This window comes from Apium graveolens, chromosome 1 (assembly GCF_009905375.1).
Source record: "Apium graveolens cultivar Ventura chromosome 1, ASM990537v1, whole genome shotgun sequence".
Classification (NCBI taxonomy): domain Eukaryota; kingdom Viridiplantae; phylum Streptophyta; class Magnoliopsida; order Apiales; family Apiaceae; genus Apium; species Apium graveolens.
In genome coordinates, this window is record NC_133647.1 from 195,911,970 (window position 1) to 195,938,933 (window position 26,964).

Consider the following 26,964-nt stretch of genomic DNA (forward strand, 5'->3'; position numbering starts at 1 on the left):
AAAAATTGAAAATAAAAAGATGGAGAAACAAAGTTTAAGAAATTCCATAATATAGAATCCAAATTAACCAATAACAAAACATAATGTACATATAATATACATGACTCAGACAATATATGTATGTATATATAGATCAGAAGTGATGGTGCGGCTTGAAAAAGTAGGTTAGGATAAGTTGAAGAAGTGGTTGCTTAGAAAAGGGGAATAGGGTAGACGAATCTCGTTTAAGGGTCGAGTTAAAAGAAACCAAACAAGGATCTGATTCAATTCAATGGAAACTTCGCTTCTACCCTGTGTGGTATTTTGGAACTTAGTCCACTAGAAAGCGTATTTTTTAGCTTGAATTTTAGCCTTTCAGGAGTGAAAGTTTGAGTTTTAAAATAAAAGGAGAACTTTTTCTTACCTTTCTGCTCTGCCTTTGCTTTAATGCGCCGATTACTTATCGGACGATTTGACTTTTCTTTCAGAACCTCTCTTGCAGCTAAAGGAAGAATTGGGTGTAGAGTGAGTTTATATGCGACCTTACATGTATAATATATTATAATTTATAGATGGTACAAATGTTTTCTTTTAAAAATATATAATTATAATGGGTAAAGATTTCGACTCATTTTTAAAAATATATTATTATAATGGTATAATCTACACTAGCCTAGTTAGGGTAAAGATTTCAGTTCATTTCTCAACTCGACTCGTGAGAATAAATGAGCCGAATTCAGGTAGAGATTTAAACTTGATTCGGTGTAAAATTAAACGAGCCGGCTCGCCCGAATCGTTAAAATCGGATAGTTTTTAAAAATATATCATTATAATAGTATAATTTAAACTAGCATAGTTCGGGTTGAGGAATGAGCGGAGTTCGGGTATAGGTTAAACTCGATCAAATATAAAATTAAACGAGCTGACTCACTCGAATTGTTAAAGTCGGCTCGTTTTGCTAAACGAGTCAGCTCGACTCAAATCATGAAATAAAACGGGTCGAGTTCAGGATGAGGTTTTGGTTTGATTAATTTAAAAAATCCGGCTTCGACTCGATTAACCTCGACTCAAATTACGCCTGGTTCGAAACTCGGCTCTTTCGACCCGAACTACAGTCTTAGTAAAAGTACACAAGCCGCTAACGTAAAATATATTTTTGTTACCATAAAATTTGAATTCAATTATGTTTTTATTTTAAAAATTTTATGAGTAAAACGTACCGTGTGTACGTGCACTTTAGGTGTCAGATCCTTTGGAATACTACACTTCATAAACTAGCAAAGTCTATATCACAGTCCATATAACTCTGTTACTTTTTGAAAGGGTAAAATAACCATTTCCTTCATCTTCTTCATTTTATTTTCCTCAACCTTCTTCATTCCATCTTCCTACTGCTTCAAAAATTCGGCCACCTACTTCAACACTCTGACCTTTGTCTGGTTGGCCCCCAAAAGGCACGGTTTACACATGTATTTTGTCCACATCCAAAAAATCACCATTGACTCAAATATTCATAATAAGCTGATTTAAATCAACAAAACATTAACAACACAACCATAAAATTGAAGAACACGTACAAGGTGACAGTTTTCCGACGAGTATTAAACGAACACAAAAAATTATGAAAAAATATGTATGAGCTGCAAATCACACGATTTATACAATCATAACATCAAAACGTATGGAAAACTAACTTGAATAAAAAAAAATCCTAATTTGATAAAATTCAAAAAATTACCAAACTTACAAACTAATTAAGAATATGGAAAGGTGGTGATTCAAGCTTCAGTTTGGCTACTTATGTTAGGTAATGAATACAACATAGAAGGGGGGTGAATGTGTTTTGGATTATTTTTAAGCTTTTTAAACTGTTATGGATGTGGTGAACAAAATAATCTAACTTATAGAGATAAAGTGTTTTAACAGGAATAATAAAACATGCACATTAACACAATATCTTCAAAACTCACTTAATTTTATATTAAAATCAAGTATGTCTTACTACAAATTTCTGGGTTTTTTGTTTATAGAGAACTCAGCTTCTTTCTTGAGAGAGTTACAAGATTTTTAGATCTATTTGTTACTTCTTAAAACAAAGCATCTGGTGTTTACTTTATAGAACAGTAAACACTGGTTTTACACAACATGCAATAGCATGTACTAAACCCTACTTTAATTTAACTAAAACTTTTCATTTATGGCTTAGTGTATCTTTTCAAATTGTGCATGTATGTGACTTTACTTTGTCAGTTAATCTTGGCCTTTGATCTTGAACTCTTCAAGCTGCTTTTGTTGACTTTTCAAATCATTGATTGATTTGTTTGTTGATTGACAATCTTGGATCTTTAACTGGTCTGCATTTTGTACTTGAGTTTTATATCGAGATCTCCAGTTTTTTAGATAGAGAACTCGACATCTCTATAAGTATAATGACTTATCGAGATCTCTTATTTCTCTATAGTTGTTTTGACTTATCGAAGTCTCTGAGTTCTCTATAAAAGAACTTTACTTGTCGAGATCTCTGAATTTCTGTATCTAGAAAAGACTTGTCGATATCTCTGAAATCTCTATTTGCATATTGACTTATCGATATCTCTGAGATCTCTAATGAGAGTTTGACTTGTCGATATCTCCAATCTTCACATCTTCATTTTGGCTTGTCGATATCTCTGAGTTCTCTAATGCGGAAATGACTTGTCGATATCTCAGAGATCTCTATATACATTTTGAATTATCGATATCTCTGAGATCTCTAATGATAATTTGACTTGTCGATATCTCCAATCTTCATATCTTCATTTGGCTTTTCGATATCTCTGAGACACCTCTATAAGTTTTTCTTGACTTCTCGATAAGTCATTCTGGAGTTCTCGAATTACTTCTCTATATGACTTGATCTATTTACACTTTTACAGACTCAAGTAATATAATACAAAATGCAAACTTAGATTATCATACAACTTACTTAGGGCTGTCAATTTGACCTAGTCTTGTTATTGTACATATATGTCTTGTTCAACAACTTATACATGCGATTTTGAAACTATAACACGATCAAAATGCCTTTGATTCGCAAGAACATTCACGAACAATATTTTAATTCGTAACCCCCTATTTTGTAATCTGTAATAAAACTTTAATTTAATTTGAAAAGATGAGCTTACTCCCGTAAAAAACTAAAAAAGTTATACATAATTAATAGTCGTCTACCGTTTTTAAGTAAACGTGAACTATGATATAGCATGTGCTAGTTTGTGAAGTGTAATATCTCAAGTGGTCAAAATCCTAAAGTGCATGCATTTTACTCAAATTTTTATTTTTTTTATTCCATTATATTATTTTGATTATTTTGACATTATAAGATTTTTTAAAATTTAATTTGAATTGGAATTTTTAAGATATGAAATTTGTTTATTTAAAATTTTTAATGATATAATTTTATAATAATTATATATACACGTATATATTTTTGATATTTTTTATTTAGAGATATTTAAATTTGAAAAAAAGTACATATTAAAAGATACATTCTTATTGATATCTTTAAATGTGTTTATGAACGGTAATTTTTTTTATTTAAAAGATAAGTTTTAACATGTTTCAATAGTATACAAATTACCTTTAGTTTGCTTTTAATTTATTTTATCCGGAGACCAATTATATCGACCAAATACAACTAATTATATTTAATTTGATTTTTTGGAGGGTCAAATTATACTTGATTTTATTTATGTTTTATCATAGATTAATTCTATAAATCTTTAGCATTGATAAATTGTATATATTATTTTATTCTAGAATGACGTTAACATACTGATCAAAGAATTATCTCTAGTTTTTTAATATAAAAATATGGATATTATCGATATAGAAGTACGTTCGTTATTATATAAAATTTTGTTATAGTGTGCACCAATGATATGCATTATTTTGTTCTAGTAATAGTACAATTCTACCGAATAAATAATATAATTTTGTTTTTGTCCACACCAATATTTTAATTTATTTTTGGTTTTTATACTGTGTGTCCAAGGGCACAACTAAGAATCCGTACTTGATGAGTGTCAAAATTTTATTGGTGAAGATTTTTGTGCATACAGGGGGTCCACCATTATTAATAAACTATCGGTTTTGTAATACAAGCCTTAATATAACAAGACTAAGTCACTTTTGTAATCTTAAGAATTAGTTGACTTTTAATTATTGTGTAATCTGTAATTGTGTTCCTTAAGTCTGTAAAAATATTTAAGAAGACTAGACTGAGATATTTTTATATGAACAACCATCAAGCTAAGGAATAAACTCTGGAAGAAGATAAAGCCTGATCATGTCTCAGAGAAATGATGTAACAGCTTGAAGATGAATAATGATGCATGTTGAAAAATGTCCTAAGTTAGACGTCAAGAAGTCACAGATCAAGGATTACAAAGAAGTCATATCGAGGAGTCAATTTGACATGCAGAGAAGTCACTTCACCTGTAGTGAAGTGGAGATATCGACAAATCTTTTACACATGTAGATAAGTGGAGATATCGATAAGGCAAATGTATGTAGAGAATTGGAGATTTCGACAAGTCAAATGCACGTAGAGAAGTGGAGATATCGACAATTAAAAGCAGGTAGAGAGGTAGAGATATCAACATGTCACTTATACATGTATAGATGCAGAGATATCTACAAGTCATTCGACATCGCGATACAGATATCTTTATACACTTTGAAGATCTCGATAACAACTCGGGTCCATGCAGGGTGCTTCCTCTGCCGTGTTTCTTTTACTGTTCCTAGTTTCTTCGAAAAAGGCTAATCTTCTAGTGCTTTTGTGCAGGGTAAAGATGCTGAACTAATCATTTTAGATGACTAAGTAGGTTTTATCTAGAGTAATTTTTGTATTGTGTACCTGAAATTTCAGGTTGGTGCACTTTGTGATCGAGAGTTCGATAACTAGCAAAATACATGTTGCAGTGTCAAAAACCGTGCAAGAAGCATATTTCTGTCAAATCGTGATAACTCCGTGATAGTATTTCTGTGAATTCAGTAGGCAAACTGAAGACATCATTACAAAAACTGTATAATAACAATCAGAAAGGATGAAAAATGATACCATTGATGTACTCTGATGTCATTCTATTGCTTTCCAGATTTCTATGAAACACACCTTTCGAAAGCTGTCTTATTTCTGAATGTTAATAGAAACTTCAGGACAAATTTATCAATCCATGTATTAAAACAATCAGGCGGATAAACAATGAGACCAATACCTTGTTCTGGTGTCACGCTTTGATCAATAATTGATAACGGAGTTCTTACAGAATGACCTGTTTTATTAACATAAGCACATCAAATATATGTATAACAATGTACATTATCATCACTCTTATGCTCAGTCCGAGAAGATACATGGTATGTTACATAACATGGTCGGTCAAACATATATACACATCAACCAATCGAAAATTCTTTAGAGAAAGCTTACGTATATCATATATGTTCGCTGAATTTGTGAGATTCTTGTCCACATTCATCCCACGCGTACGACGTTTGACAACCGAATTAATACATGAATATTATTATCACTTTCAATAAACGAATCAGAAATGGAATTAAAGTGTACACTACCTTGATTCTCTGGTTTTGATGGATTTTTAAATACATTTTCAACATTGCGTCCACGAACACGTCGTTTTGAACCTATAAGAAAATCATGATCAAATCAGATATCTGCAAAACGATGTTATTATAAGTAAACTTACAAAGGAGATGAATACCCGATGTACTTGTTCCTCGAGAATCCATCCGGATATATTCAGTAAATCATGAACCTGGTTTTAACAGATGAACAACATATTATGTAAACTTGTATGACGAACATGATACACATCAAATCTTCATCAAGAATTTTATGAAAAAATTAGGTCATGCTTGCAAAGAATGAGAGAGAATAAGGAAACCAATAATTATCATTGAATTAGTGTTGTAACAGATGTGAGAAAATCATGCAAATCTTTCCTTAGATAAGATGTTTAAATTTTAAAATTCAAAAAAATTCCATGTTTAGTGTGTTGATGGATAAAAAAATGAGTAAACTTATATGGATATATCCATGAATATATAGATTTTATACTTAATATGGGTCATGAATAAATTAATTTACCCATTGGGTAAATTTTGTGGATATATCCATGGATCTAGTGATTTTATACTTAATATGGGTTATGGGTAAAAAAATTAACCATTTGGAAAATGGATAAATTAAGGAGTATATTTTAAGAATATATAGATAATGTTGTTACTTTCACTTGTTTTTACTTAAATTCTTGGTAGCTGTTAGGAGTTTGAACTATAGGAAGTATTATAGAAACACTCACCGATAGTGTAAAATAGATAGATCCAAACAGCAATGATAGTACGGTATTTGCATCTTTATCTTAATATTGTGGTCCATGATTAATTTTACGATATTTTTATCTTCAAGCTTGAACCTATTATATTATCAAGTCTTATTAAATGCAATAATTTAATTTTTCAAAAATCTTCTGATAAATCATAAATCGTTAGCTCAATCAATTAGTTTCGATTTTTGAAAACGTAACTAATTACTGAACTGGACGATTTTCGAAATCCTTAAAAAATGGCCGGGCAGGATATTTATTTCAAAAAAGGAAAAGATAATCTCTTGCAGTCAAAAACTTAATTACAGCTATACCATATCGATAACAGATTCTAAAAAATCGTAACCGCCCTAAACAAATTAAACCCTAAACTTGGTCATCAAGTTTAATCTTCAAAACTACAAATATATATACACTCCTCTTCTGGTCTCTCCAATCTCATATTCTTATTCTCCGTTCTGTCAAAATCTCTCTCTCTCTCTCTCTCTCTCTCTCTCTCTCTCTCTCTCAAACACACAAACAAATTCTTAGCCATGGGTTATGGTTATTTTTCACCTTTGATGGGACTTACTGACGATGAAGACTCAGGCCTGACTGAAAACGTACAAATGATCCGCCTGTCTGATGAAGACTCATCAATGTCTGATGAAGACTCGCCAATGATGGGCCTGACTGAGAACTCCTCAGCCACGTACTTGTCCACATGCAATCCCTGCCTGGACTTCTTCTTCCATGTTGTCCCTGACACGCCTCCTTCTCAACTTATCGAACGTCTCGAATCTGCATGGGCTCATGATCCATTGACTACTCTCAAACTGATCTGCAATCTTCGAGGCGTTCGAGGCACTGGGAAATCGGATAAGGAAGGGTTTTACACTGCTGCATTATGGCTTTTCAAGAACCATCCTAAAACCCTAGCATGCAATGTTCTAGTTTACGCGTCATTTGGGTACTTTAAAGATTTGTTGGAGATCATGTTTAGGATACTTCAAGGGCCTGATGTGAGGACTGTGATGAAGAAGGAGTGGGAATCTGTTAAGGTTACCTCGACAATTAGAGGATTGAAGAGGAAGAGTTTTCATGTTACCAAGACTGGGAAGAAGAGGACTGATACGCGGAGTCAGGCTAAGAAGAAGAGGAAATTGAGAGCAGAGGTGTCGAGAGAAGAGAGGATTGAAGCGAATAAGGCCAAGGTTTTGGAGGAAAAACAGAGGGCTAGGGCTTTGAAAAGGGAAAAAGATCTTGAGAGGTCTAAAAAGGCTATGGATATCTATAACGCTGATTTGGATTATCAGTTGTTGTTTGAGAATGTTTCTACCCTTTTCGCGGATTTATTGAAGGCAGATATCCAGTTTGTAAATTCTGGTGAAGCCAAGAAAATTAGTTTGGCTGGGAAATGGTGCCCTACAGTTGATTCGTCTTATGATAAGTACACACTGATATATACTAGCATTGCCAAGAAAGTGTTTCCGCGTGAATCGTGCCCTGAGTATGAAGGAATTGCAGAGGATCAGTATGTGTATAAAGTTAAAAATAGGTTGAGGAAAGAAGTTCTAGTTCCACTTCATGAGGTGCTCAAGTTGCCCGAGGTTTATATGAGTGCAAGGGAATGGAATTTGATTGCCTACAATAGGGTTGCATCTGTCGCGATGAAGAATTACACCAAGATTTTTATGGATCATGATAAAAAAAGGTTTAACGAGTTTCTTATGAATGTGAAACATGGGAAAGCAAAAATTGCAGCCGGGGCATTGCTTCCCCACGATATAATTAGGTCTTGTATGGGAAGCTATAGTGACAGTGATAGTGATAATGAGGGAGAAAGAACTGTCGCAGAGCTGCAATGGAAACGAATGGTGGATGATATGACAAAGAAGGGTAAACTGAGAAATTGTATTGCTGTTTCTGATGTCTCGGGGAGTATGCATGGAACTCCAATGGAAGTTTCTATTGCACTTGGTTTACTAGTCTCCGAGTTAAGTGAAGAGCCTTGGAAGGGACATGTGATTACATTTAGCGAAAACCCAAAGCTTCACTTGATTCAAGGAAGTAATCTCCAAGAGAAGTGTGAGTTTCTTGAGGAAATGGATTGGGGTGGTAGTACAAACTTCCAAGCGGTCTTTGATAGGATATTAGACCTCGCGGTCACTGCAAAGCTGAGTGAAGAGCAGATGATCAAGACGGTGTTTGTGTTCAGTGATATGGAGTTCAATCAAGCATCAGAAAATCTATGGGAGACTGATTACATGGTGATTCAGAAGAAATTCAGGAAAAAAGGGTATAAAAAAGTCCCTGACATTGTGTTTTGGAACCTCAGGAACTCCTCTGCAACGCCTGTCACAGCCACAGAAAATGGTGTGGCTATGCTTAGTGGATTTTCAAAGAATTTGTTGATGATGTTCTTGGATGGAGGGGGTGAAATCAGTCCTCAGGTTGTGATGGAGGCGGCCATTTCCGGTGATGACTATCAGAAACTTGTGTTATATGATTGAGAATGAATATGTATCCTGTAGCAATGGTGAGCTACTAATATGAAATTTACATTTTTTCTGAAAAAATAAACATATGTCCTTTGCTTGTAAACAATGAGTGTTTTGTTCTTGTAATTTGATTATGTTTTGATAATTATTTGACTTTTTAGCTTTGCATATGACTTTTTTTGCTTGTGCAATTTTTTATCCGTTAAAGAGTAGCAATGGTGATTGTTTTTTAGAAGTTAAGAGTGGTCACTGAGCTTTTGTTACTAGAGATGTTTGATTTTGCTTATTCAACTTTTTACGGACTAAAAAGTAGCAATGGTGAATATTTTTTAGAAGTTAAGAGTGATCGTTTGTTACTAAAAATTTGTAAGTTTTGACATTAGGGCCAATATTGTACTATTAAAATCTCTCAAAATCTGAACCAACCAAATATGTCCCTGTTTTATCTCCAAAAGTCTAAATAAATTGAATTAGTGTTTGAATATTACCAAATTTTAAAAAATTCTTTATAATCTATAATGAATAATCCCAACTTCACGGGTTAGCTCAATTGATAAGAGCAAGGATTTGTTTGAGAGTGTTGTTAAAAACTGCTGTGTTGTGATAAAAAATGCTGGTGGAAAAAGTGCGGTCAGGAAAATTTAGATGACTGTTTGATAATTTTTTTTAATTTACGCATATTTTGAGATATAATATATAAAAATAATATTTTTGAGAATGTTTGATAGTGAAACCGATAGCTAATTCATGCAAAAGCTGAAACACACAGTTTTTTCCAAAAGCATGGAGGACATGTTTTTGCTAATAGCACCTTTTAAACTAAAAACGCTTTTCTAAACACCAGTTTTTAGAATTTACCAAACACAGCATCTTTTCAGCAAAAAGCTGTTGTAACCGTCTGCAACAGCAATACTAAACGGAGCCTAAGAGCAAGTTGTAGTTATTAAGACGGAGGGATAGTTCCTCAGTTAAAAAAAAGAGCAATGCAAAATATTCAAAAAAAAATCCAAAACATTTCCAAAATGACACGTGTGATTTTTTTTAATTCGTGAGATTCATATTAATATGAGTGGCCCATTTTATTTGTAAATAAATATTTAATAGCACTTTCACAACTTATCATTCGGAAATGATATTGGAAACCGTTTTTAGGATTTTAGCATTTTTCCAAAAAATAAAATAAAAGATCCTGCATCTTAAATATAACTCCTCTTCTTTTTTAATCATAAAATATTACTCTTTAAAAATCTGGATTAAAGATCTCAAACTTCTTAAACTCTGAACAATATTATTGAATTTTATTTAAATCCATATAAAATTCAGTTCAAATTTTAATTTTCTTTAACATCATGCTCGAATAAACTCATTTTCTAATAATTTCTTTTATAGATTTCAAATTAAATGCCTCATTTTCGAAATCCAAATGATTCTATAAATCAATAACAATTAAATTTCTTTACCCATTTATGGAAAAAAAATCACAATTCTCCTCTTATCTTTCCAAACTGATCTTGTAACCGTTCTTGAGTAATTTTTGCACCGTACTGCCTAAGTAAACTTGGACCCCAAGATTATAGTTTTGCTATATATCTAAGATTATAGTTTTGCTATATATCTAGGACACTGTAAGTTGTAACACTCCAACTATTTCATAATTATCTGCAATATCATATAGCTAGCACACAGGCCTATAATTTCTCTGCAAAAATTTCAGATAAAAATTGTGCAGCTGCCATGGATTTCAAGAATGCACTAGTAAATTGTTCTAAACCAGCCCCAGTCTCCCGGACCATCATAATAAAATCAACTGACATGTGCCCTCCTGCCAAAAGTTCCGAAAATCCGAAAATGGGCTATACTGAGAACAATTCAGCTACTTACTTGTCCTCAGGCAATCCATGTGTTGATTTCTTCTACCATGTAGTCCCTGATACGCCGCGGTATCAGCTACTTCAGCGTCTGGAAGCATCATGGGATCGTGATTGTGTCATGACTCTGAAACTAATCTGCAATCTTCGAGGCGTTAGAGGCACATGCAAGTCTGATAAAGAAGGCTTTTTCACAGCTGCTTTGTGGCTTTATGATAGCCATCCGAGAACACTAGCTTGTAATGCGCATGTTATTGCTTCTTTTGGATGTTTTAAGGATCTGTTAGAGATTTTGTTTCGGATACTGCAAGGCCATGATGCTCGAACGAGATTAAAGAAAGAATGGTTAGCTAGAAAGACATCAAGATCAGGCAAACGTGTTAAGAGGAAGATGGTATATTGTTATGCCACGCGTAGGTTGAAGAAGAAGAGAGACAGTCTAGCTGTATTGATGAAAAAGATGAGGCTGAGGGCTAAGGTGCCGAGAGAAATAAGGATTGAAGCGAATAAGGCCAAATTGATGAGGGAAAAACAAAGGGCTAGGGCTTTAAGAAAGAAGAAGCAGCTTGAATTGACCAAGCAAGTACAAGAGTTGTACGTTTCTGATGCAAATTATCGGTTGTTGCATGAGAAGGTTTCTACATTTTTCGTGGATTTGTTGAAGGCAGATTTGGAATGCCTAAATTCAGATAAAGCAAAGAACATTAGTTTAGCTGGGAAGTGGTGTCCTACAATTGATTCGTCGTATGATAAGCACACTTTGATATGTGCTAGCATTGCCAGGAAATTATTTCCGCGAGAATGTTACCCTGAGTATGAAGGACTTGAAGAAGCGAAATATATTTGTTGACGGAGGAATCTGGTAACAACAAATATTGAGGTTTCTCGCCGGAACTAAGATCTGTGACGGTGGTTCTTTGCCGGAAACTTAAGCGGTGTGTGGTTGATTGTGATTGTTTTAGGCTGAGATTGATTAGAGTAAGTGGTGGCTCTCTTATCAGCTCTCAACTTCTTACCCTCTCAATGTGCCTACGTACCCTTTATATAGGGATCAAGCCTAACGTAGTTCTCGTAGAACAGGAAGTCTAATAAGGTTAGACTTCTTACTCCTAAGCCCAGTAGAAGCCCATCCAATATCCGTCTTCCGCTAGCTTTAGGAATGTCCAACTATGAGGCCCAACCGCGAAGGCCCAAGGCTCGTCCGTAATCGTAGGACTTCACGGATAGTGCATCTCCCTGTGCTAGGATAACACTCCGCTACAGCTATCTCCCTTGATTTACGAACGCAGGTATAGCCACGGTTCACCCCAAATGCCAGACGCGTCCCTGTCCCCCGAATGAGGATAACCCACCAGATAGCAGGACAGGTGATCCCAAGCTCTTGGGTGCAAAGTGCAGGATGACTCCAAAGTTCTCCAACGAGGACACCCGTTGAATACAAGAACAGAGCTCCCAAAGCACACACCAAAATTAACCCCGCATCCCCAACGAGGACACCCGTTGAATACATGAGGAGGCCTTCAATCATCAGGCATACCCCTGAAGGCCTTCAAGCTTTTCACGGACATCCCCCTCCTTGACCGTCTCAAGGAGGGAATTCTTTAAAGAGTACCTGCAACAAATACATGAGTAAAAATAACCTCCATTGCTCCTCTCCATGCAAGCTTTGTCCTGAATTCAACATCAAAAGTACATAGATCAAACACAGGACGCGTCCTAACCCTTTGGGCGCGTCCTCACCTTCATAAATCCAAACCTGTTTCCTCATCAATCGTTCCTTATAGCATTCAAAATCACAGGACACGTCCTAGAATTTAGGGCGCGTCTTCCTTTAAACCATCATGCACAGCGTTTCACCTCCTATGACGCATCCTTGCTAAAGTAGGTGCGTCCATCACCATAAGATTTCATCTGCCAAGCACTTTCATAAACATTGACGCGTCCATAAAGCCTGGGCGCGTCCTTCCTTGACCACGCACTCTTCTCGCCTCGTAACATATCCCTTCTCAAGTAGGCGCGTCCTTAATGCTTGGACGCGTCCTCACTTTTACAACGCAATACTGAGTTTGACCGTAATTAGCCCGCGTTTGACTTGAGTCAATCCAATGCCAAATTTTGGGTATAACAACTACCCCCCAAATTCCATTTGCAGTTGAAAACAAAATTGGAATTTCTTTCCAAGCGAAATTTGGCTCAAAATAGATGGACGCGTCGTGACAGGAAGACACGTCTTACTTTCACCTTCTGCATGTGGTGTACCGCTGTCGTCCGCATGGTCGTCCTTCCTCTATAAATACCCTAGTTTCGTCATATCACTACCACCATCCTCCTTTCTCTCTCTCAGAACCGCCATTACTGCCGCTGCAAGAAGTTAAATCCAAGAACTCGGCAACCCCACCGGCCATTTCTCAATTTGTGCTGCTTAATCCAACTCCCAACTTACGAGGTATGCAAATCCTCCATTATCTCTTAATTTCTTTGAGCAAATCGACTAGAACAAGCAAAAACTGTTCACATTCCTTATGTTTCCATAAACTGTTCATATTTTTTCCTGTATGTATATGTGTATATATCTGTAATTAGATCATATTCTGCTCTTTTGATTCCATAATTACATGCTTCTAGGTTCGTAGAAAAACTTCCCCCAAATTGATCACAATCGATTGAAATTCCACCATTGTAACCATATAGGACGCGTCTTCCCGTTAGAGCGCGTCCTGTATCTCTTAATTTAAGACATGTCTAAGCTGTCCCAAACAAAGGTAATATAGGGCCAAAGGCTTATTAGGACGCGTCATCATAACACACCCCCTACGGTAGATTTTTTAGGACACATCCTCCAATGTTTCCATTATCCTCCCTTCTCTTTTCTTTCTTCTTTTCTTCTTTTTTTATGGACGCGTCCTCAAGTTTTTGTTCATTCTTTTGCAGCTGGAGGACGCGTCTTCTTCCTCACCATTTCACCCGTTTAAGGCTCTCAACAAACGTATTGGAATCTATTCCCCACACCTGATCTCTTTTAAACCCGACTTTCCCAACATCCACAGGACGAATTCCTTCCTTAGAGCAGAAAGACGCGTCTTTCGTTCCCTTAAATCAAAAAACTCAATAATGTCTGATTCCAGCTCCGATTCCATGGACCATGTTCCCATAAGCTCAAGAATGGAAAAGAAGGGAGTTAAAAGGCAAAGAACTTCAGTTCTCCATGCTAGGGCCGCCATCGAAGACTGGACGGATGATGAAATTGTTCCTATCACAGGCCAAAAACCCCGAGGAATAGCTGTTTCAGACGAGGACGCATCCTACTCTCAGGACGCGTCAGCTTCCTAAGGCGCGACTCCTTCTCAGGACGCGTCACCTCTCAGCGTAAGCGAATTTGAAAGGAGGGTTCCTGACCCCGAGACATATCCCGTATCCCCTCAGAAATCAGACTCTCCTCTGGACCATTGGGATCCTTCAGATGTTGAAGTGGATTGTGACTGGGCCAGGCTTGGCGCCCTAACTGAGGCAGAGAAAAATGCCAGAAGGAAGAAAGAAGGTAAGCTAGCATGTGTTGCCCTTGACTCGACCGCAACCGACTGGGAAATCCAATGGTACATGAAATACTATGACATGGAGGGCATCTGGGCGCGCCCTCTTCGAACCATGAGGCCGCACATTTTCAACGTCGGGAACCAAAGGATCCCAAGAATGGTGCTTACTCCAAAGTTAATTTCCTTGGGTGTGGGCGCGCCTTTGCACCCATACATTAAGAAAATTTTAAAATGGTACGACGTGGCTCCAGTTCAACTATCACCAAATTCATACAAGCTAGCCTGGGCTTTGTATATTATGTACCATAACTTGAGGCTGGGCGCACCCTCAATGAAAGAATTCAGCTTTTTTTACAGCATCAGGAAATCAATTCCCGGGTATCATTTTCTGGTAGTCAACAAATGGTTGAACAACAAGGGATTTAATGAAGGTAAAATTAGCCACGAAAGAGACTGGAAGGAGCCATTTTTGTACATTTATGACGTCAAAAGGACGCGCGTTCGCTTCAACTTGGAACCAAGTGAGTTCAACATTTAGGACGCGTCCTCTCTATCAGGGCGCGCCTTTTCTTTTATAACCTTTTCTTTATTTTCCTTGTTGTAACCTATTATCCCTTCTCTTAGATAAAAGGACCCAGAAAGAGCTAGCAGGAAAGAAGAAGAAGAGAGCAGAGAAGGTTTTACAGTATGCTGAAAAACATTTCAACCTAAAGGACATGATTACCGAGGAGAATTTGAAGAAAATAGGAGCTTTGTCCCCACGGGTGGGTTCTCTTTGCAAATTTCGAGATTTCCATAATGGGAAACCCATCATCACCGCTTCCGAAAAATCCAAAGGGCTCCAAGCCACAGAAATTATTCAGCCAGACGTCAACAAGAAGGTGGATTTAGAGCAAGGTAAGAAATCATTATACGTAAGACGCGTCACGGCTTTAGGACGCGTCATATTTATGCTCACCTTTTCCTTTAACTTTAGCCTGATTTATAAACGTTACTTTATATATGCACTATCACCCTGGGCGCGCCCTACCCCCCGGGCGTGTCTCTTTATTACAAAAAACGTCTTAGGTAAGACGCGTCACTTTTTTAGGATGCGTCAGTTTCACACTCATTTATACATCTTTGCATTTTTTTTATATCTGTCATGCACGTAGACCTTTATATCATGATATGGGCGCGTCCTACTTTCAGGACGCGTCTTCTTGTACATAACTAATCCCTCTTTATGTTTATATCGCAGATATGGCCTCACTCCCCAAAGGATTCGCAATTGGGGCTTCCAAAAAACTAAGGGCAAGGAAACAGGCTCCTACAAAGGTTGATTCAAAGGCAAAAACCCCACCTCCTGTTGCAACTCCTTCTCCTCCACCAAAGATAATCGACACTACCGTGTTTGACATTCCCGAGAAGGTGGAGGACGCGCCCTCGAAGCGTCAAAAGGTAGTTCCTGATGACCAGTCTTTCGTTCTCAGATATCTGGACGCGTCCTCTGTTGGGGATTTCACAGAGGACGAAGTCAGAGGTTGGACTTTTAGAACAGAGCAGCAAACAGAGGAGGCCATGGTGAGGGCTGCAGCTGAGCTTCACCTGCATGCCAGGCAGAGTGCTAACATGGCCGCTAGGGCTCAGGGCGCATCTTGCTGTTACAGATACTGCGAAGAGCCAGGCCGAAGACAAAGTTAAATCTCTGGAAAAATACATTACCCTGCTTGCCCAAGAAAAAGATGCTGAGATCAAACGTCTGGAGGGGGAGAGGACGCGTCTAGAAACAGAAAAAGCTATTTTGGAAGGCAATGTCTCCTCAATAGAGAAGCAAATGGACAGCGTCATCGCCCTGAATTCCACCATACAGCTGGAGCTTGACACCTTGAATGATGATAGGCTGCATGGATGGACAGAGGAGAAAAAGCTAGTTTACCAGCATGGCTTCCAGGCTGGGTTTGAAGAATGGTGCTCTGGGTTCATTGCCAACGACCCAGAGTATACATTCTCAAAGTTTGATGCAGATACCTAGATATGGGTAAATAATTTCAGGGTCAGGGCCGCGGACTCCATCAAGAACAAGAGGATTTTTCTAGGTTTAGAGGAAGAGGACGCGTCCCCTGATCCTGCTCCACCTCAGACTCAACCTCCCCCTGTAGAAGACCAAGACAAGCCACAGGACGCGCCTCCTACTTAGGACGCGTCCTTTATCTTTTATGTACTTGAACTATTTTAAGGGTGTGGGCCCCTTGAAGCCTTGCAAGTTGTAAATACTATTTTTAAACATTCACTTGCACTTCTTTTTTACTCAAGTAGTCATTTATATGGGCGCGCCTTGTGTTAAGGGCGCGTCACCTTTGACTAATTGTTATTATTTTTCACTCCGTCAAGCAAATATCCACTGTGGGCGCGTCCTCTCTAGCTAGACGCGTCTTTGTTCGTTTTAGCAGCCACTACTTCAGTTAACATCCACATAGAACTATCAATCAAGACGCGCCTCACCTTTGATCCAAAATACATCATCCTTCAAGCAGGACGCGTCTTTGACAAGCACTTTTTTCTTTTTTAATTATGTTGTCAATATTATAGTAACATCCAGTCTAAAGGAGCATCAACCAAGATAACTTGGGCGCGTCCTTGAAAATAGCACATTTTACTTGAGTTTCATTCATATAAAACCCTAGCTTAGGGCGCGCCCTTCATTTAGGACGCGTCATGAGACCATGCAAACTGAGCAAAGATCCTTTTGAAAAGTTTCAAAATTTTATTTATAATGCGCTCTGATGTCAAAAGTGCACCAGTCCCACGGCTACTATGCTCTGTGGGGAAATTATTTCTAAAAAATGACCTTTCAACTAGTCCCAAGGTAAGTAGTACATGCACTACCCCCTAGGCTAGGAGGAATTTATTTAATTCTAGCCTATAATCTAGGCATAACCCAAAATGATAAAAGAAATATGCAAGGGGCCAAAGCCACGCCTTACTGGTAATACTTTCGGAGATGTTCCGCATTCCAAGCTCGCGGAACTAGCTTCCCGTCCATATCTTCAAGGTGATAAGTCCCCTTCCACAGGATGGACTTTATTCTGTACGGTCCTTCCCAATTAGCTCCAAACACTCCATGTTGGGGGTTCTTTGTATTGGGCATCACTTTCCTAAGTACCAAATCCCCCACCTTCAGCAATTGTCCTTTTACCTTCTTGTTATAATACCTTGCGGCGCGCTGCTGATATGCCGCTAGCCTTAGCTGAGAATTTTCCCTCGTCTCCTCTAAGAGATCTAAATGAAGCCTTTGATTAACCTCAGCATCTTCTTTCCTGTAACAATCTCTGCGAAGTGATCCCGATCCAACTTCCACAGGGACCATAGCTTCATAGCCGTAAGTCAGCATAAACGGCGTTTCTCCCGTAGTAGATCGCGGCGTAGTGTTGTATGACCACATCACCTTCGGGAGTTCTTCAGGCCAATTCCCTTTACGTTCCTCCAGCTTGGTTTTGAGGGTATGCTTTATTATTTTGTTAACAGCCTCTATTTGTCCATTGCTTTGAGGATGATAGACCGCCGCAACCTCTTTCTTGATTTTCAACTCCTCACATAGCTGTCGCAACTCCTGAAAGGAATATGTCCTAAGTCCAATCATGTATTAGGATTTAGGAATAACTTCATGTGTAATCTGTTTTGATTTCATTGATATTAATAAAAGACGTGTTTTGTTTTTATAACGGGCTTTATCTATTTAAGTGTTTAAATAAGATATACCATAGTTTAGAGTAAAGCTTTTTATGGATTATGATGATATCATAATAGTGAGACCTAAAAGATGATAACTCTAGACTTAAATAGTTTCTGGTCGTAGGATTACTAACTGGTAATTAATAATTCGCAGAGATCGGTACATATTATGCTTGCTTCATTATGAAGGATGTCTGTTCTCATAGACATTTGTGTGGTGACACTATAGCTAGTATGTAGGTGCTTATTATGGAATAAGTTCACTGAACATGACTCGCACAGCTGAACAACTGATGGAGTTCACTCACGTGTCAGCAGTTGTTCACATAGTGATAGTTGTACAAGTATCCTTAGACTTGAGGTCATCATAGTCATCTTGTGTACACTGAACTATGCTTTGGTTTAGTTCTTAGTCTCCAGGGACAATTATTAGGGCTCTACGGGGTATAGGAATTTGTACACGAAGATAGTGTATGATCAATAAAGGATCTACCCCTTCTAGTGAAGGAAGCGAATGTTCAAGGCTGATCCACTTATGCTAGTTCAGGAATCTCTGGCCAGAGTGAATGAAAATAGAAAGGAGTTTCTAATTTGCATAGAACTACGCATAGTAAATGGTAAGCAAGTGATTAAATTAGATAGGCTTGACACGAGATCCATGCCTTGTATTTAATCGGGACATTGTAGGGTAGAAGGAGTTTATTGTACGGTAACTATTCACTGAATAGGTTCTTGGTATTCTAAGCAGTGAATTCATATTATCCGGATAGTCGCGATATGCTGAGAAGTATCCCTCACGATGTAGAATAAATGTGATTAATTAATTAATCATATTTAATAAATTAGAGAATTTATATAAATAATGATAAAATAGTTTTATTATTATTTATTTCTACTACCGGCTTAATATTGAACCTACAGGGTCACACCATAAAAGAGAATGATTTAATGGTGGAGGAATTAATTAATAATGGCTGATAATTATTTATTTATGAAATAAATAATTAATTGGCAAATTTAATAATTGATTAAATGAGATTTAATTGATTATAAATTAATTAAGAAAAGTTCTTAATATTATGAATTAAGGATTTAATTTTTGGAAATTAAATCAAGAGAGAGAATTATTTCTAAAGTGTTTAGAAAAAGGATTAATAATTAAAAGGTATTTTAATTATTAATGAGAATAATAAATGGGATAATAATAATAATAATATTTATGGGAAAATTTCAGCTGAAAACTTTGCCTATAAATACACTATTATAGACCCTATTTTTATATGAACCTCAAAACCCAAAAAGTTTGGAAAACCCAATTCTCTCCACCTCCTTCCTCCTCCTTAACATCGTTTTCTTGGTGGATACCGGTGGAGTGCTTCACACTTGAGGAGCAACTGCTAAGGATCTCTGATCGTTGTCTCCGAATTATTTTAAAGGTTAGATTCGATCCCTATGTTTTTACCACGATTTATATGCTTTTATTTGGATTTTATATGTGTAAAAGTGTTTTGCCATGCCCCGCTGCGATTAAAAATCCAACAACTCCTTGCTATCAAACTGCTTTCCATTGTCGGAGACAAGCTTGTAAGGGATTCCAAACCTACATACAATTGAGTTGAAAACAAAATTTCTGATTTTCTTTGCGGTGATAGTAGCCAGTGGCATAGCTTCCACCCATTTAGTAAAGTAATCGACCGCAACCACTGCATATTTGACGTCTCCTTTAGCTTTCGGCAATTCCCCGATAAGATCAATTCCCCACATGGCGAACGGCCACGGGCTTGCCATAGGCGTCAAGAGTGTCGCCGGCATAGATGAGTAGTTTGCAAAGCACTGGCAGCGATCACATGCCCTGACGAAATTTGTAGCATCTTCTCTCATTGTGGGCCAATAATACCCTTGGCGCAAAACTTTCATTGCCAACGAACTACCCCCCGAGTGATTGCCACAGATTCCTTCATGCACCTCTCTTAGGATGTAATTTCCTTCTTCTTCTTCAACACACCTAAGCAGAGGTTGGTTGAACCCTCTCTTGTACAGGACTTCATCGTATATCACGTATCTTGCAGCCTGATAGCGGAGTCGGCGAGCCATAAACTTATCCTCGGGGAGTATTCCCTTACGAATGTAAGCTAGAATGGGCGTCATCCATGTTTCCTTGGGAGCCTCATCCACTCGCATAGTTTCTACCTCGGGGATAATAGGAATCTCCTGGATTTCAAGGGGGATGGATCCTAACAACACAGCCTCTTGTTGCGACCCCATTTTTTCCAGAGCATCCGCCGCATTACTGTTGTTCTCCCGCGGAACACATTCCAATCTAACTTCTTTGAACATTCCAATCAGGCGCTGTGTACATCTCAAGTATAATTCTGTTCGTGGGCCTCGCGCTTGAAATCCCCCGTTCACCTGATTCACTACCAACTCTGAGTCACTTCTTGCAATTAAGTTCCGCACCCCCATTTCCGAAGCGATTTTCAGGCCATTAATCAGCGCCTCATACTCCGCATCATTATTGGTTGCATAAAACTTGAAATGAATGGCGCTCATCAGATGGTGGCCTTCCGGAGATACAAGTACTATACCCGCACCCACTCCTCCATGGTTAACCGCCCCATCCACATGCAAGATCCACCAAGGATGCGGAAACTCTTCCAAAGACTCCTCAGAATGAGGCAGATGCAGCATTACCAAAGCTTTATCATCAATTTCAAAATCAAATTCCAACAAGAAATCGGCTAAGGCTTGCCCTTTTATCACTGTTCGAGGTACATATTCCAAGTCAAACTGTCCCAACTCCACAGCCCATTTCAGCATTCTGCCTGATGACTCTGGTTTGTGCAGAACCTGTCGCAGCGGGTACGCTGTATGAACTTCAATTCTATGGGCTTGAAAATACGGTCGCAATTTTCTTGACGCAAGAATTAGGGCGTAAACCAGTTTCTCCATGCTTGTGTAGCGAGTTTCAGCGTCGTGTAACCGCTTGCTCACGTAGTACACTGGTGATTGCTGCCCATCTTCTTCTCTTACCAGAACTGCACTGATCGAATATTCAGAAACTGCGAGGTACAGTATTAGAGACTCCCCATCCAACGGCTTTGACAATATGGGAGGGTTTCCCAGTTGCTCCTTGATTCTTTTGAAAGCATCTTCACATTCTGGCATCCATACAAAGTCTTTCCCAGCTAATTTGATCGCCTTGAAAAATTCCTTGCATCTATCGGACGACATGGAAACAAATCGATTTAACGCGGCGATTCTCCCCGTCAAACTCTGCACTTGTTCACATTGGTGGGTGACTTTATATCCATCAATGCCTTGATCTTTGCGGGGTTGACCTCAATTCCCCTGTGGTTGACAATGAACCCAAGAAACTTGCCCGACTCCACGTCGAACACACATTTTTGCGGGTTTAATTTCATACGAAACCTCCTCAGAATGTCAAACATTTCCATCAAGTGCTTGATGTGGTCACCCGCTACTTGGACTTTACCAGCATATCATCCACATACACATCCATAGTTCTTCCGATTTGATCCTTGAACATCATGTTTACCAACCGCTGGTAGGTCGCGCCAGCATTAATCAATCCAAACGGCATTCCTATATAACAGTATAACCCCCTGTCAGTAATCGATCGGGGCCATACATCGGAATTTGATTGTAACCGGAGTATGCATCCATAAAACTCAACAACGCATGCCCCGCCGTTGCGTCAACCAACTGATCGATTCTTGGCAACGGGAAGCTGTCCTTTGGACAGGCCTTATTGAGATCTGTGAAATCCACACATGTTCTCCACTTTCCGTTCGGTTTCTTCACCAGTACCGGATTTACAAGCCATTCGGGGTAGAAAGACTCTTTGATCAGCCCCACCTCCAATAACCGGTCCACTTCCTCTTTTAACGCTATTGCCCTTTCTCCACTTACCGGACGGCGTTTCTGACGTATGCCTTTGCAATTGGGGAGGATATTCAAACGGTGACACATTACCTCCAGGTCGATTCCTATCATATCTGAATGACTCCATGCGAAGACATCAAGATTTGCAATTAGAAAGCGGGCAAGACTTCCTCTCATCTCATCATCCAACTGGGATCCCACTTTCAAAACCCTGCTCGGATCATTTTTATCAACTGGAATAGATATTGTATCTTCGGCCGGTCCCGTCTTTTCGGCGGGCATAAGGATCCTGGGATCCAAATCGAAATCAAAGTCTCGGGGGTCTTCGACTTCCACTTTCGCATCTGAGGGCGCGTCCTCGTTTGGAGAAGCATCAACCTCAATTTCATTCAAGGGCGCGTCCTTCTTTTGAGGAGCATCCACCTTGAGGTTATTCCCGAGACCTTGTAAAATCTCACTTCTTCCTTCCAACTTTTCCCCGTTAACTTCTTTCTGTATGATCGCCTCGGTATGGTTCACCACCACTTCCTCCACGCTACGGATCCTCGAAATACGTCCCCGCGTCAAACAAGAGTTGCCAGAGACATTGGTTTCTTCCTTTTCGGGGCTTTCAACGAAATAGTGGGCATGGACCTCTCCGCTTGATTTTGTATGAATATCTTCTACATCTACAAATGGGAGACCTTTCCCTTCATACCTTCTTCTACGAAATTCCTTGACAGCCTTATGATAGCAGTCGCGTGACTCATACTGTGACCCTCTCAGACTGCCAACCCCGTTTGGCGTTGGGAACTTTATCATCAAGTGGTGTATCGAGGTTATCACCCTGAACGCTCGCAACCAAGGTCTGCCGACCAGCACATTATGCGCGGAATCCTGATCTAGCACCTTGAAATCTATCATTTGGGTAACCGACAAGGCTCCTTCCCCGAGCGTGACGGGAAGCCTGACAGAACCCATAACTCTCACTGCTTCCCCAGTAGGTCGCGACTGCTCGATTGCTTTGAACGACTCCGCCTGCGCAAGCACATCAGCCAGCGACACTGGGTCCTTCCCTTGTAGGTGCTTCCAGAAATCCGTCCCCACACGCAACCCAGCTATAAGCAATATTTTCAATGTTTCATCAGTTGCACCCCTCACCAAAGTAGATTCTGCATTAAACCTCTTGAAATACGAAGTCAAACTTTCTCCTTCCTTTTGTTTCACATTAGCCAGCGTGGTAACAGGTGGTGTGTACTTCACCGCGGCTTGGAATTATGTCAGAAACAAAGTTTTCATCTGTTCCCAGGATGTAATTACACCTGGACCAAGTTTTTGGAACCACTGTTGAGCGCCTTCTCTGAAAGTGGCTGCCAAGAGACGACATCGAGCCAAATCAGGTACTTGATATACATCCATTTCAATGTTAAAACGCCCCAAGAACTCCACAGGATCAGAGTTCCCGTGGAAACGCAAGTCATTGGTTGTGTTCCTGTATCCCGCGGGCAATTGCACCTCCCTCACAACAGCAGCAAAAGGAGAAGGAGTTTGCACAGTCGCCGTTACTCTTCCTCCCTCAAGATGGTTGAGCAACCTCTTGAGGTCGTTCACATTAAACGTCCCTACCCCAGGAATGGTTTGAACATTAGGCTGCTGGGGTTGCTCTGCGACTTGCTGAAATTCCCCTTGATTACCCCCCGGGTGTGGCGGAGGATCTCGCCGCCCCTCACCCTGAGGCTGCGGCGGTGGCACGTTACCATTTTGGTCCTGGATATTTTCCCGTACACGAGGTTCATCTTGACCGCTTCACGGAATTTCATCATTGTTCTGCATTCTTACTTGAATTCGCCCGTCGTCCTGGTCATGAGGACGCGCCCCAGACCCATTACCAGTAACGTTGTGGGAAGCTACGGGAATAACTGCGGGGGCTTCTCCCGCGGAGTGTGCTCCACCTCTCCTACCATTGTAAGGGGCTCTTCCGTATTGATATCCCATTCTTCCTCGTCCATTCCTCTGATATCCCTGGTAGTAATTCCCGGGCCTTCCTCACGGAGGGGCACGCTCGTGCTCGCGGTGTCGCGCCCCGTCATCCATTTGGAATGCGGGGGGCACACGCGTCGTATCACGGGGCCTCGCTTCTCCGGAGTTTCCTTCCTTTTGCCATTCTACCAGCAACATCCTCAAATCGTCATCCTCCAACCTTATGCCAAGCCTCCTTTTCAAGGCTGAAAGATCCCTTCCTTCCCCATCTTTGTTTTGGGTGTTCTCCGCACGACGTCGCTCGTCCATCGTACGCCCAGACCTATGTGGGTGTGGCACTACTTGGTTACCCAGGCGAGGCCTTTCTCTGCCATCAGTGTCTTCATCCGCAAGCTCCACAATAGGTTCTACATCATCAGAGTACTCCAAGCACCGTGGAGTGATTCGCAGGTTTTCCCTGCTTCCCTGGGTATATCCTTCAACTACAGGGGCTTTTCCTAAGGCATGACCGTGACGGGGGAAACGACGACCTCTCCTCGTCTTTCGACGCTCCACCGTGTTCAGCCTTGAGTTAAAACTGTTAAGAGTATCCCCCATACGATATAATTACTCCAATATATCAGCATTGCTGATGAGAACTGGAGGTTTTCCCCCCACATCCGGAGCCCTTGGTGGATCCGTCATGTTTCTGGGAACGTAAGGTTCGTGGCGAGTATAGCGCCCCCCGTCTTCTCCTTCTGACCTGCTGTCACTTCCATCATAAGAACTTCCATCACGATTGTAAGACATCTTTTCCTCCTAAGATTGCGACCTTAATTAGCTCCCCCTCCTTCTAGCGCCAATTTGTTGACGGAGGAATCTGGTAACAACAAAGATTGAGGTTTCTCGCCGGAACTAAGATCTGTGACGGTGGTTCTTTTCCGGAAACTTAAGCGGTGTGTGGTTGATTATGGTTGTTTTAGGCTGAGATTGATCAGAGTAAGTGGTGGCTCTCTTATCAGCTCTCAACTTCTTACCCTCTCAATGTGCCTACGTACCCTTTATATAGGGATCAAGCCTGACGTAGTTCTCGTAGAACAGGAAGTCTAATGAGTTTAGACTTCTTACTCCTAAGCCCAGTAGAAGCCCATCCAATATCCGTCTTCCGCTAGCTTTAGGAATGTCCAACTATGAGGCCCAACCGCGAAGGCCCAAGGCTCGTCCGTAATCGTAGGACTTCACGGATAGTGCATCTCCCTGCGCAAGGATAACACTCCGCTACAGCTATCTCCCTTGATTTACGAACGCATGTATAGCCACGGTTCACCCCAAGTGCCAGACGCGTCCCTGTCCCCCGAATGAGGATAACCCACCAGATAGCAGGACAGGTGATCCCAAGCTCTTGGGTGCAAAGTGCTGGATGACTCCAAAGTTCTCCAACGAGGACACCCGTTGAATACAAGAACAGAGCTCCCAAAGCACACACCAAAATTAACCCCGCATCCCCAACGAGGACACCCGTTGAATACAGGAGGAGGCCTTCAATCATCAGGCATACCCCTGGAGGCCTTCAAGCTTTTCACGGACATCCCCCTCCTTGACCGTCTCAAGGAGGGAATTCTTCAAAGAGTACCTGCAACAAATACATGAGTAAAAATAACCTCCATTGCTCCTCTCCATGCAAGCTTTGACCTGAATTCAACATCAAAAGTATATAGATCAAACACAGGACGCGTCCTAACCCTTTGGGCGCGTCCTCACCTTCATAAATCCAAACCTGTTTCCTCATCAATCGTTCCTTATAGCATTCAAAATCACAGGACACGTCCTAAAATTTAGGGCGCGTCTTCCTTTAAACCATCATGCACAGCGTTTCACCTCCTATGACGCGTCCTTGCTAAAGTAGGCGCGTCCATCACCATAAGATTTCATCTGCCAAGCACTTTCATAAACATTGACGCGTCCATAAAGCCTGGGCGCGTCCTTCCTTGACCACGCACTCTTCTCGCCTCGTAACATATTCCTTCTCAAGTAGGCGCGTCCTTAATGCTTGGACGCGTCCTCACTTTCACAACGCAATACTGAGTTTGACCGTAATTAGCCCGCGTTTGACCCGAGTCAATCCAATGCCAAATTTTGGGTATAACAATATCTATAGAGTTAGAGACATGCTGAGGAAATAAGTCCTGGTGCCACTGCACAAGGCCTTAAAGTTGCCCGAGGTTTATATGAGTGCAAGGAATTGGCAGGCATTTCCTTACAACAGAGTTGCATCTGTTGCCATGAAGACTTACACTGATATTTTTGTGGCCCGTGATGATGAAAGGTTCAAGAAGTATCTTAAGGATGTTGAAAAGGGAAGAAAGAAGATTGTAGCTGGAGCATTGTTTCCGCATGACATAACTAGGTCTTGTGTCCTTGGAAGTGATGTGGAAAAGACAGTTGGAGAGCTACAGTGGAAAAGAATGGTGGATGGTATGTTACAGAAAGGTACATTGACAAATTGCATTGCAATTTGTGATGTTTTTGGCAGTATGAGTGGAACTCCAATGGCTGTTGCGATTACACTTGGTTTATTAGTTTCTGACCTGAGTGAGGAGCCTTGGAAGGGGCATTTGATCACATTTAGCCGGCATCCAGAGCTTCACTTGATTAAAGGAGATACTATCCAAAAAAAGACTCAATTCATTAAGTATATGGACTCGAATATGAATACTGATTTTCAGAAGGTGTTTGATCGAATATTGGAAGTAGCTGTGGCTGCCAGGCTAACCGAAGAACAAATGATAAAGAGGTTGTTTGTTTTCAATGACATGGAGTTTGATCAAGCATCACGCAATCCATGGGAGACTGATTACCAAGTGATTCAGAAGAAATTCAGGGAAAATGGGTACAATAAGGTCCCTGAAATCGCGTTTTGGAACCTCGGGAATTCTTCTGCAACGCCTGTCAAAGCGACGCAGAATGGAGTGGCTATGTTCAGTGGATATTCAAAGAATTTGATGAGTCTCTTTATGGAAGGAGGAGGGATAGTTAATCCTGAGAATGTGATGGAAGCTGCGGTTTCTGGCTCCGAGTATCAGGAACTAATTGTGTATGATTGAAAATGGATACTTTCATATAATGTGGTGTTCTAGTAACATAATCTGTTCTTGAT

At 39.9% G+C, this 26,964-nt stretch overlaps 1 protein-coding gene and 1 pseudogene across 1 annotated transcript; both read left to right on the forward strand.

Annotated features, from left to right (window-relative positions):
• The first annotated feature begins 6,837 nt into the window (after positions 1–6,837).
• On the forward strand, positions 6,838–8,968 carry LOC141723782 (uncharacterized). The gene has a single exon (XM_074525674.1). The coding sequence runs from the start codon at positions 6,905–6,907 to the stop codon at positions 8,861–8,863; it is 1,959 nt and encodes a 652-aa protein (XP_074381775.1). The 5' UTR covers positions 6,838–6,904; the 3' UTR covers positions 8,864–8,968.
• A 1,695-nt stretch (positions 8,969–10,663) lies between these two features.
• Positions 10,664–26,911, forward strand: LOC141714810 (uncharacterized; annotated as a pseudogene).
• Positions 26,912–26,964: the final 53 nt, after the last annotated feature.

Coding starts and splice junctions, on each gene's coding strand:
- LOC141723782 (XM_074525674.1), top strand. CDS start 6,905: ATGGGTTATGGTTATTTTTCACCTTTGATGGGACTTACTGACGATGAA.